Here is a 12,737-nt window from a genome sequence, read left to right as displayed (position 1 = left end):
TTTTTTTTTTGTACCAGGGATCAAACTTGGGTCTTTGTGCTTGCGAGGCAGGCGGTGGAACCACTGAGCTAAATTCCCTGGCCCAGTGAGATCCTGTCTTAAGATAAAATATAAAAATGGTGGAAAGATAGCTCAGTAGTATAGCACTTGCCTAGCATATGTGAAGCCCTGGGTTCAATCCCTAGTACTGTAAGAAAACCCCAACACAAAATGAAAAGACAATTCTTATGTCGTAGAATGGTGAACTAATAGAGTTTACATGAAGAGCCATAATAAATAGTTGAGGAAAAGACTTTTTAAAAAGCCTCATCCCAGACAATTTTTCCTGTTCTGTAACCTGCTAGTTATATTTCAGGGTAAAGGAAAGATATTGACTTTGAATCTTGTGATAACATCTGTATCATGAAAATAACACATCTCCATCTGGTATGAATAAACTTTAATAGTACATAAGATCGTAATGATGTAATGGACAATGTGAAATAGGAAGAAAGGGGCTAAAGGTGTAGGGAAAGAGGGAAGGGTAGGGGAAAGCTAATAAGGGAAAAGAAAAATATGAGAAAATGAAGAAATGTAAATGAAGTGTTTGTAAAGGGGGAGGGAGGAGGGGTGAAGGGAGGGCAGGGACAAGGGGAAAAATGAGAACCAAGACGTGTCATGTAAAGGTACAAGATCCCAATGATGAATGCAACTGTACTGTCTACCTAAAATGTACCAATAAACTCAATGAGGAAAAAAAAATAACACATCCTTTATGAACTATACCTGATGGTCATGTGTACTACTAATGTCTGGTTGTCATGATTTAGAAGATAGTTTTGAAATCCAAATTAGTTTTTGCTTACTCTATCAACAAATGAATTAAGCTTTTGGAAAAGGAAGGGATGTTGGGGACAGTGTCGTTATGAAATTTCCCTTAATTGGTAGCAAAAATAGAGAATGCAGAACAGCAAAAGAAAACAACACAGAGATAAAAGTAGTGGACATAATATCCCACCAGAAGCAGTGAGACTTGGGTACAGGAATAGTGCCAAGGGGATTGTTGACCATTGACTTTCAGGTTCCCACCAATATTTACACACTAAGGAGGCATCCTTACTGAGAGTAGAGAACGTGTGGCCTGTGTGATAACAGTAAACCTGGCAGGGGCTTTCCAGGCTCGAATTTGTGGATGAGTTCAAGGAGACTTGAGGAGGTTAAAGGCCATAGCAGTGATCTGGATCCTCAAGGCTGTCAGAAATACTCAACAAAGATCTCTCTGGAAGGACAGTGAACCCTAATTGATAGGGCATTAAAGGACCAAGATAATTTATATACTAATGGAGGAAGGGGCTGGAGGCAGTAGAACTCAGAAAGTACTGGAGAGGCGGTAGTCTTAACCGTATTTGTAATATTTCCATATAAAACCAGAAGGGAGAGCAGTAGAGCCATGAAACTAGGAAAGGCCTTCTGGGTGCCCTTCTGAGTCCTCTCATCCCCCTGAATTAAATATGAGCAACAGAAGTGGATTGAAGTTGAATTTCATGGCAACATAAGGAACGCATTAAGATAACCTTGTGAATAATAAAGCTACAGATAATGAAGTCATATCAGAAAAATGGGACACTCAAAAGGATAAAATTTCATATTCCAAATGAAGGTAAATAAATGATAGAAGTTAGGAAATAACTCCATGCATCAGGGTTATAAGATTAAGAACATTTAGAAATGAGAGAACTAAACAATAAAGCATGATGTAAGGAGGGAGTAGAAAGGAAACCTAACAGTGAGGAAGGAGTATATTCTCTTTTAAATGAGCAAAATTAAATGATAGTGTCAGGAATGTGCATTTGGGTAATTATAAGGAAAGGCAAGGAAATGGTTACTATAAAATTCATGTAGCCAGGCATGATGGCTCATACTTGTAATCCCAGCACTCAGGAGGCTGAGGCAGGAGGATTGCTATGAGTTTGAGGCCAGCCTGGGCTGCATAGTGTGTTCACGACCCGCCTGAATGGCAGAGCAAGACTCTGTCTCAAAAAATTTTTTTTCATGCAGTACCTCTGTTTGAGTACATAAAGGGGTTTGAGATCAGGATGGGATAAATGGGGAAGCTTTCCAAGAGGGCTGGCAAATTCTGCTTCTTGAACTATATGGTAGTGACAAGACTCACTGGCTTATACTAACTCACTAAATGAGGCATTTGTTTGATTTGGTTTTCTAATTATATCAGTTAGTTGTGCTTTTGGCTAAAAGTAACCGAAATACCTGATACCAGCTTGTACAAACAGGTCTTTTTCTTGGGTACCAGTTACAGGTTGATACTATGGGTCCTGGTCCAGTCAGGCATCTGGGCACTGGACCCTACTACCACACCATCTTTGGGTTTTGGTGGTATGTCATTTGGTCCACAGAGGCAAGCTGGCTACATGAATCTTCTGCCCTCTTCTACCAGGTGGAGGTGACACTGTCTATAAGAGGAGCTAAAACCCTTTCATGGGGTTCATCAGTTAAAAGTGATTTAATAATAGCAGTAGTACATTATTTATCTTTCTTGGTCTCATCTCTCGGCATGCAGTGGTGTTTTCAAAAGGCTGCATAATGGGTGATATTGACTGTTGCTCAGATACAGAAACATAGGAGAAGCATCTGCCTTCTGTTAATCCAGATGTTTAAAAGAAATTTGTAAACATGTGAACAATTGGCTCTCTTTTCACTTTTTTGTTTAAGAAGATGTAATCTTTTAAAATATTTCATGTTAAATAGGACACACATGTAAATACTGAAGTTTCTCTGGTGTGAGAAACAAAGTGTAAATAAGGACTAAAAGGTATAATAGATAATATGAAATAGGAAGAAAAGGTCTAAAGGGGAAGGGGAAGTAGGAGGGGTAGGGGTAGAGGAAAAGAAAGATAGGAATGGAATTAACATGAGAAAAAGAAAAAATGGAAACAGTCTTTGTAGCTAGGGAGAGGTGGAGGGGTTAAAGGGAGGACAGGAGAATGGGGAAAAAATAAGAACCAAGATGGATTATGTAAAGGTGCAGGTTTCCAGTGATGAATGTCAATACATTCTGTATCTTAAATGTACCAATAAAACTAATTAATTTAAAAACTTTCATGTTAATATGCAATGGGTTATTAATTTTAAATAAATATTTTTCCTGTTTTAGTCAATCCAGTAAATATCAGTAGCTATGACCCTCAAGACAGGCTCTTGAGGGGAAGCACAATAATTTTTAAGGTTGTAAAGGAGTTCTGAGGCCCAAAAGTTTAAGAATCACTGATCTGGAGAATAGGTGATTTCTAAATATTTAAGAAATATGAAAACTATGGAAAGTAAAGACTTTCCTTATTTCATAAACCTTATGACAGTCTTCTCTGTGCCCTGATGTTTGCTAGGTTCTGTGAGTGCAGTGGTAAGCAGCCCATCAGAAAAGCCAAGCCATGGTAGTGGTGATTTTTTTTTAAAGTTATCTACCAGGTATTTTCAAAGTGTAATGGGATTATGGTAGAAAGCACAGTGTTTGGATAGTCATTAGCCTCAAAGATCACATCAAAGCTCACTCAGATTGGGAAGATTGCTACTTCCCTTTCTGCCAGAAACAAACAGTCCATCTTGGACTCCCTCACTGTCTCCTGAACAACTTAGTTCCACCTAAAGTAAGAATTGCCTCTGTTAATCCATAATCAGTGGCTTAAGGGCAGAAACTAAAACTAACTATTGTGCTTTGGGCTGACTTTTCAGTGACTGTGCTGGCTATATTTAATGAACTGCACGCAGATGTGGATCTTTATGCACTTCTGTTTGGAGAGAGCGTCCTAAATGATGCTGTTGCCATTGTACTGTCCTCGTAAGTAGTGATGTGTCTCCTGCCTTGATTTATTTCCTGCATGTTTGGGGCCAAATTCAGAGGGCCATCTTGAAAGTGTTTAATATTGGTTACATATTTTTCTAACTAAGATTTATCAGCTTTATTTATAAAGTTGTGCTGCTTTATCCACTCTGCAGCAGTCAGAATACTGATGCCAGTATAACACAGTGACTGCAGATTAAATTAAATGACTTTGTCCTGGGCACTGCTTGGAAGAGTATCGATACCTCTATTTGTTGATATTTTGTTACAGAAGTCTCTCCTTATCCTCTGGGGATATGTTTTAAGACTCCTAGTGGATGGTTGAAGCCACATATAATACCAAAAACTATGCATACTATATGTTTTTTCCTATATGTACATCTCTATGATAAATCTTAATTTATAAATTAGGCAGAAAAGGTTAGCAATAGTAGCTAATAATAAAATATACAGTAATAAAAGTTACGTGAATGTGAGGTCTGTCTATTTCAAAATATCTCATTGTACCTTTTACTTTTTCACTTAAGGGAAGCACTTTTTGGCTTCTCTCTGGCATATCTGAATTTCCAGAATCACTACTCTTGCTCTCTGGGTTGCTTGAACACTAGCGGTGACTAACGGGCAAGTAGGATTTACAGAATGGATACGTGGGACAAAGGAATGCTCTATGTCCCAAGACGATGGAGTTGGATGATGTGATATTTCATCATGCTACTCATAACGGCGCACAGTTTAAAACTTACAAGTTGTTTATTGTAGAATTTTCCATTTTAAGACTGGTTGATTTCAGCTGAAACTATGGAAAGTAAAATTGTGAATGAAGCGGCAGTCTTTTTTTAACTCTCTTTCTTTTAATTCCAGGTCTATTGTTGCCTACCAACCAGCAGGGTTGAACACACATGCTTTTGATGCAGCTGCCTTTTTTAAGTCAGTTGGCATTTTTCTAGGTATATTTAGTGGCTCCTTTACCATGGGATCTGTGACTGGTGTTGTGACTGCTCTGATATCCTTTTTGTAGTTTCTACCTCTGCCTGGGTGTGCATATGTGACATTATGCTTTCAAAGAGAATGTTCTCAGATCTTCCTTTCAGATCAGAATCTTAACTTGGTTGCTCCACTGGAATGTGGTGATTCATTCCTGAAACGTGTCCCTTTGGTGACACATGTTGGTTGGCTCTCTTGCTTAGAGTCTGAGAACGTTGGGAGTGCAACTCTAGGTTCCACTTTTCCCCTCCTTTGCTTTTTCTCTCCCTTTCTCAGGAAGCAGTTGGAACATCAGTTTTAAGGGGACTAAAAGAGCTGAGGAGCCCTAAGAAGGCTGGCAATTAGGAACCACTGTCTGGGAAGTCCTTTAGCCCTAGGTTGCAGCTACTGTCTGTTGTGCAGGGCCACATGGGTATTATTGTGGCCATAATGAGCCATGCAGATTGCTGCATAGGAGCCTTCCTTCCATAAGCAAAGGATGGCACAATCTTTAGTTTAAAACAACCAACCAACCAAAAAAGCAAAGCGTGGAAAGAGCAGGCAACCCAGGTGTGCCGAGTCCTTCATCATACCCTCCTCGATGCTAGCCACATAATTTCAGCATGGCATCAGTAGAATACTGTTATGAAAATTATTAATGTGATTTTGTGCATTCAACTTTTGCTTTAAATCTTTGAAATAGGATGTGTGTTTTTCTTTTTGCAGATCTCAATTCTAACTAGCTAAATTGTAAGTGTTGAGTAGTCATATGTGGCTAGTGGCTATGGTGTCAGATAGTACAGATTTAGATGGTTTGTTCACAGAGGTTCTTTTGGTACCCTGGGACTAACATTGGGCAGTGAACTCCTTCATGAGATGGATCTTTGCTGGTCCCATGTTGAAGGGCAGTATTAGGACAGGATTTCTGCTGTTTCCAAAAGGAGACCGTAGCACCTGGTGTCTCCCCTGGAATTACACATTTTATTCTTTGTTTTCCATGCCTTCACTGGGCATCTATTGTGGACTCAGGCCTTAGTGACTCAGATGGGACAGAGTCTCAAGGCCCTGCCTTCTCAGGCCTGCCTGAGGTCCTCCCAGTTCCACCAGAATTGACCCACCAATCAAGCCTGAGGCCAGGAATTTATTCATATAACTATAATAAATCATTGACATTGTACAAGTCACCCATTTGAATTGTACAATTCAAAGCCTTTCAGCACATGTTATTTTTAAATTTGTGATTAAATATGTATAAGGGAATTCACCATTTAACTATTTAAAAATACAATTTAGTGACATTAAATGTATTCATAGTATTACGTAGCCATCACCACTACTTATTCAAAGAAATTTTTCCTCATTTGAAACAAGCTCTGTGCCCTCCCCCTCGCCCTCCTCTCTAGTAACCTCTATTCCCCTGGAGAGCTTAATCTGTATTATTTAAAAAACATATGACTGTCTTGAGGATGTAGTTCAGTGATAGAGCACTTACCTAATGCGAGTGAAACCCTGGATTCAATGCTCAGCACCGCAAAACAAACAAAAAAAAAATGTGGATTTTTAGGCCTCGATAATCATGCTTGGAACTAAGGTCCTTGACGGGATGCCAACGTGACCAAATTTACCAAGCTGCACTGCTTCCCCCTGCTAGAGACAGCACTCTTCTTCCTGATGTCCTGGAGCACGTTTCTCTTGGCAGAAGCGTGTGGATTCACAGGTGGGTTCTCTGTACTCTTGGAGTACCCGCCTTCTCACTGTAATGGGAGCTGTGGGAACGTGAGGAGACAGAGGAAATTTTAGATGGCAGCTTCATAAAGTTAACTCATTGCTCACTGAGTATCCATATGGAGGAGAGCTAGTTGTCTGCCTTAATTTAAACAGTTTCCAAAAATGACATTTTGAAGGGTAAAGTGTATGATTCCCAAGTTAGTTATGTGTTTGCATACTCATCAAAGCTATAAAGTAGACACTTTCCTGCAAAGGCTACTGAATATACTCAGATCTTATTTATATTCTTCCCTAGATTGCTGTGTAATTTTATAGACAATAACCATAACTAGCAAATATGTGTCCTTTTCAAGGCAATTTCACATAAACTCAAATAAGGGTGAACACAGTATTTTGTTGTTTTGTCGCTCAGCTATTTAATCATTGTTTTTCAATACCATGCATGTTTTTATGGTGTCATTTTCATATACGGATTCATTTTCATAGACGGATTCAACATCCCGTCACGCTTGGGACCAGAAGTGTTTTGTATTTCATTTTTTAAAATTTTATAATATTTGCATAGACACAATGAGGTATCTTGGTGATGGACCCAAGTCCAAATATAGTATTCATTTATGTTTTATAATATACATTATTCATAGAACCTGAAGATAATTTTATATACTATTTTTAATAATTTTGTACACAAAGCAATTATGTATTACAGCTGAAGAAACTAGGAGGCATTTTTCCCCCCCAGGGATACTCAACTCTTCTTGTGCACTTATGCTTTGACTATGACTTATCATGTGAAGTCAGGTGTGAAATTTTCCATTTGTGGTGTTATATTTGTATCTGTCTGCATTCTGGTTGCCAGAACAAAATACTTGACAGCTGTAATTTAAAGGAAGTGAGGTTTATTTTGACTCATGGTTTCAGTCCATGGTTGGGTGAAACATCATGGTGGAAGGGTGTGGCCCAGGAAAGCTGCTTATCTCCTAGCAAGTGAGAAGCAGAACACAGGGAGGAGCCAAAGAGAAAGACGTCAGAGACCAAATATAGCCTCCAAGGTCACATCCTCACAGCTCACCCAGACACACCCAGAAGTTTCCTTTCTAATCATCTATGCATCTCTCAAACCAGTCAAGCTGACAGTCAAGATTAACCATCACAATGTCAGTGTTCAAAAACTTACAGATTTTGGAGCAGTTCAGACTTTCAAATTAGAGTTGCTCAACCTATAATATTAGTGTGATTAAGCATGTATTTTAATTTCCTTACCTTCTCTCATCTAAAAAAAAAAATAACTGAAACTGAGTGTGGTGATACATTCCTGTAACCCCTGAACTCTGGGAGGTTAAGGCAGGAGAACTGCAACTGCAAGCCCAGCTGGGCAACTTAGCAATTTAATAAGACCCTATCTCAAAATAAAAATGGACTGGAGATACAGCTCAGTGCAAACACCCTGGGTCCAGTCTTCAGTGCTGCAAATAAACACATAAAGACAGATATACATACATAAAAATTAATTTTTTAAAACCACAGGTTTTTCTATTAGAAAACTTAAATATAATTGCTACATAAAATTCAGGTACTTAGGAAGTAGTTGTATCAAAGCAGTGCACTGTATCTTTACATGCAGCATGAAAAAGTGCTCCACTTCCTTAAAACTTGACAGCTTTCTCTGAATGTATAGTCCCAGGTGTGTCATTTGCCTTGCATGACAAAATGGTTGTTATTAACCAGAAATCTAGATCATTAGGCCATGGATAAATGAGAGAGTACTCCCAGTCTATTTTGCCTGAATCCTGAGGCTATACAAAAATACAAAGCATTCATTTGAAATTAAGTCTATTCATTCTAAACAGAGGAATAAGACAAAAATGTACAATGGGTTCTCTCAGTCTTCTTGAGGGAATGAATGCTATCTGCCAACCGCAGATGGCAAATTCAGGAGAAGTTTACAGGAAGGGAGTAAATAGGCTTAATGGTGGTGCAAGGAGGGAAGTTGGAGAATTTGACCTTGAAGCAAGAAAGGCAAGGCTGGAGGAGGGAAGGTGGATGGGAGTGGTGAGGGGCAGAGGGAGCTTTCAGTAATAGGAAACTCAAAACTCAGAAAGCTGCATACACTAGGCTTGCCTACCTTAACTTTTTGTTTCAGCTGGGTTTTCTTCCTGCCTCTCCTTTTCCGTTGATTTTTAAAAATCTCTTGACAGGTGTTGTAGCTGTCCTTTTCTGTGGAATCACACAAGCTCATTATACCTACAACAATCTATCAGTAGAATCAAGAAGTCGCACCAAACAGGTGAGAGAGGGCCTTGGTACTGATGACTCACCTGTTAGTACTGTATAATGAACAGGAGCTCAGGGTTTATGGCTCTTTTTCTCTTCTCCATGCAGCTGTTTGAGGTGCTGCACTTCCTGGCAGAGAATTTCATCTTCTCCTACATGGGCCTGGCGCTGTTTACCTTCCAGAAGCATGTCTTCAGCCCCATCTTCATCATTGGCGCTTTTGTATCCTTTTTTTATCCTGCCATTTTCTACGTGGAGAGGTAACCACTTCGAGGGGAACTCTACTAGCTCTGATTTCTTATTGTTATTTCTCTTTTGGATGGGTGACAAGGCCGTGTTGGCTCATGGTATTTTTACAAGAAAAAAATATTTTAAGCGATGTTTCACAAAGCCAGATATATTTGATATAAAAGAGTGGCATTTATTCTCCGGTGATCCTTCCTGCATTTTCTGGGTAAGTTGGCCTTTTCTTTAAGCTGGTGCTTCAGAGGTGATTGATTGTTTTGTAGAGTGCCCTTCTGGATAAAGCTGACAATTGGCAGCCACATCCATTTCCGGGATTATTTTTGACATTTCCTTGCCATATAAAATCTAATACAGGTGATTCTCTGATTTAGGCAACTAGAAGGTTCCATTCTTCTTGCTCCCAATTGCATATCCAGCATGGGCAACCCGTCCTCATGCCACCCAGGGGTGCCTGCAGGTAGTGACCATGCTTTCACCTGAGCTGTCCTGTTGTTATGGGTCACTGTTGGAAACACTTCGTTGTGTTTTGTTTAAAGGAAGGGAGGAAATAGAAGAAAAGAAAAAATAGAGAAAAATTTGGTTTCTTGACTTGGTCCCATTGTAAATGCAGTTTTTAGAAGGGAGACATGGTTTTGGGGGGTGACTTCTTTTGGGTGAGGAGAGTTGTGAGTGCCTAGCAATGGATTATAGATTTCACTCATTTGGCTGCAGATACTGTTGCTCTCATTTATACTTTTATAGGGCTATGCTCAAGATCCTGAGCCAAGTGCTCTAATGCTGGATGTTTGCTTTCACTTTTTCTGAGGCCTCAGGGATATCCTTAGCCCTTATCATACTGGCAAAAAGGGAGTGTTTTCTACTTCTGGGCCTTTTGTTTCTTGTGCAAGAATGATTGCCACTTCCCAAGCTGCTAGACAGTGATGGCACCAGAATCCTTCTAATTAGAATGTCTTACATTTTTTGGATTCACATACTTAGCAGACTAATAGCTCAAAATCTACAAGGTTTGTGATTTTCTTCTTCATCCAGAAAGGCCTGGCACATGGTCCTGGCGTATTCCCAGCATGCCATCCTGTGAGAGATATTGAGGGCACCACCCTTGTTTACAGATGATGGCCTGTCAAAGGGTGAGCTGAGCCTCTTGGGGATCCTAAAGGCTGCTGGTCGCTTAAGGACTTTTCCTTCATCTTTGGGAGGGGATACACTACCTGTTTCCATTTGGTAAAACAAATCAAAAAAGGAAAGGAGAGAGAGCGAAAGAGAAAGGTATAGAGGAAGACAGGAAGAAATAGTGCATGCTTTACCCAGGAGGAAGCAGGAGATAGTGTGCTCCCCCTTTTGTAAGAAACAGCTAAGGCTCCTGCAGCTGGTGCTTTACCAAAAAATGGAAGCTCCCATTCCTCTGTCTCGCAAGGGGCTTTCCTTCTCTGACCAGGTTAGCTCTCTCTGTTGGGCACAGTCTAAATTTGGCAAGTGACAGATGACCAATTTCCCTGATTTCTTTGCTTTACTGTAGAGCTCCTTTTCCACACCCTTCCATCTCTTATATCTCCAAAAGACATTTCAGCCATTTAGGTAGAGAAATCGCCCTGGGTTGACATTTTTAAATGATCTGCTGGTCTTTTGTGACACAAATACAGCAAGTTTCCCCACATCTTATTTTTAGGCTTTTTCTGGGCATTGGAGTCCATGTTTAGTTGCAAGAGAAGCTTGCATGCTTCACCCAGCCAACTTTCTTTATAGTTTATCTCCAGGGCCAGGAATTTTTCTCTCTTGGTGATTTTTCTTCCAGTAGAGTCCAATATACTGTTTGCTTCTCTCAGCTCCCCACTTCTGCCATGATACTTTAGCCCATTTCTGGACTCACTTTTAGATAGATGTAGGTATCGGTCCTATGAATTAAGTCAGAAAGTTACAAGAATGTATTCAACAAACTAGAAATTATCTCTTTGAACCGGAAAGTGGGGAAAGTTGGCCAAAAGAGTCCCATTTGTTTCAGAGAATTGTTTAGACTGGAATACTAGACAGCCTGGTTTCTTTGGACAGCTGTCCAGATCATGGCATCCTTCAAATTCTCTGCTCAACCAGAGTTTGCATGGAAGTGTTATACTGGAACCTATTGGGCCCTTAACCTCCACCTGGTCATCAGGTTGCCATCTTCCTGGGCAGAGCTGCGCATATCTACCCGCTCTCCTTCTTCCTCAACTTGGGCAGAAGACATAAGATTGGCTGGAATTTTCAACACATGATGATGTTTTCAGGTAAAAAAAAGTGTAAATATAGAGAAAATGAATTTTATTTCTCAAGCAGTGATGATATGATTAGAATATAATCGATAAGGTTCACAAAGTGACATTTAATTTTGTGGTTCTTTTGTAGAAAGATGTACATGTTAACCGAGTTAGAGGTGATTTACAAACTGAACTAACTAAATGCAGATAATTCTCACCTAAGATATTTGCATATCTGTTTAATCTCTACCAGCCAAGGGACAAACTATTCAAAGTGCCTGATTGTTTTCTAGTAGATGTTTATAACCCTAAAGGGCTCCAGACCTAAAATTAGAAAGAAAATAGCTGTGATAAGAAAGAACCTGAGCCATGTCACTCACCGCCTCCCAGGTATACTGTCTTCTCCTATAAAATAATGAAGTGGAAATAACTAGGTAAAGTCCCACTTCCTGTGGAGGAAAAGGAGTGAAGTGCACTCACAAAACAAGATAAACTCAAAGTCAGAATTTAACAGCTGTGATAATCCTGCTTGATTTACACTGCACCCACATGCCCTCCTGTTCACTGTAAATCTGTGAGGTCCAGAGAAGCCACCGAGGGAACAAAAGATAATTAAGATGTGGAGGTAAAGAAGGAGAAAGCAGTTGGCATGAGAAGATGATATGGAGAGGGCGATAAACGTCAGCTTTTATAGACATGAGACCCAGATTAGGCATTTCTGCAGAATAAAGGGAAAAGATATTGGGGGCAAAACGCCACTGAGACCCTTAAAAATAATTCTGTCCACCTGTACTGAAAGGAACTGGCGCCTGCCATGGATCACTCCGCACACTGGCAGAGTTCATATGAGTGATCTTTATTAGAGAGCCACATCGGCACGGTGCCTGCTTGGCGGAAAGGGAACAAAAGACAGAGAGAGGGAGCCAGAAAAGGGCTTGGTTATATAGTGGGTGACTGGTGTAGGTGGGTCAGGGATTGTGTTAGCTGCAGGGCAGCCACTTAGGGGCCACTCTTGGACATTTACTATGACCTGTGACACGTAAGGTGGGGAATGGAAACTTTAAGGTGAAGAAGGAAGTTACCAGAATGGCGGTAGCTATTTCAAGGCACTTGTCTTACATGTACCAGGCTGCAGAGCAAGTATCAGCTGCCTTTACTTCCTGCACTGGTTCTTGGGGACCGGCCAGAGTCATTCTGAAATCACACCAACAGATACTGCTCCATAAAGCACACGCTTTGTCTTGTGCTAACTTGCATGTGAACATGATCTGCAGCCTGCCATAATGATTTCTTTTCCCTGCGCCAAACATGTGTTGACATCCTTTTATAAGCTCATTTGTGGGCTGTGGAGGATGCAAAGACCAGAGTCCTTCCAGGAGTTCACAGACTACTAGGGACAGGCAGGCACACAAAAGAGCTAATTCTTCCCAAGAGAAGATGGTGGGTTGCACAAAGAAGTA

At 40.3% G+C, this 12,737-nt stretch overlaps 1 protein-coding gene across 1 annotated transcript in view; it reads left to right on the top strand.

The window, feature by feature from the left end:
* Slc9a7 (solute carrier family 9 member A7) overlaps nucleotides 1-12,737 on the top strand; it is a 139,391-nt gene that overhangs the window by 76,808 nt on the left and 49,846 nt on the right. The window contains exons 6-11 of the mRNA XM_010643485.2: nucleotides 3,727-3,832; nucleotides 4,697-4,838; nucleotides 6,410-6,515; nucleotides 8,725-8,813; nucleotides 8,909-9,022; nucleotides 11,196-11,307. Coding sequence (XP_010641787.1) covers nucleotides 3,727-3,832; nucleotides 4,697-4,838; nucleotides 6,410-6,515; nucleotides 8,725-8,813; nucleotides 8,909-9,022; nucleotides 11,196-11,307 — 669 coding nt within the window. The remainder of the gene's footprint in view (nucleotides 1-3,726; nucleotides 3,833-4,696; nucleotides 4,839-6,409; nucleotides 6,516-8,724; nucleotides 8,814-8,908; nucleotides 9,023-11,195; nucleotides 11,308-12,737) is intronic.

This window comes from Fukomys damarensis, unplaced genomic scaffold (assembly GCF_012274545.1).
Source record: "Fukomys damarensis isolate Sample0158 unplaced genomic scaffold, DMR_v1.0_HiC HiC_scaffold_39, whole genome shotgun sequence".
Lineage (NCBI taxonomy): Eukaryota > Metazoa > Chordata > Mammalia > Rodentia > Bathyergidae > Fukomys > Fukomys damarensis.
This window is presented reverse-complemented; position numbering and strand designations above follow the sequence as displayed.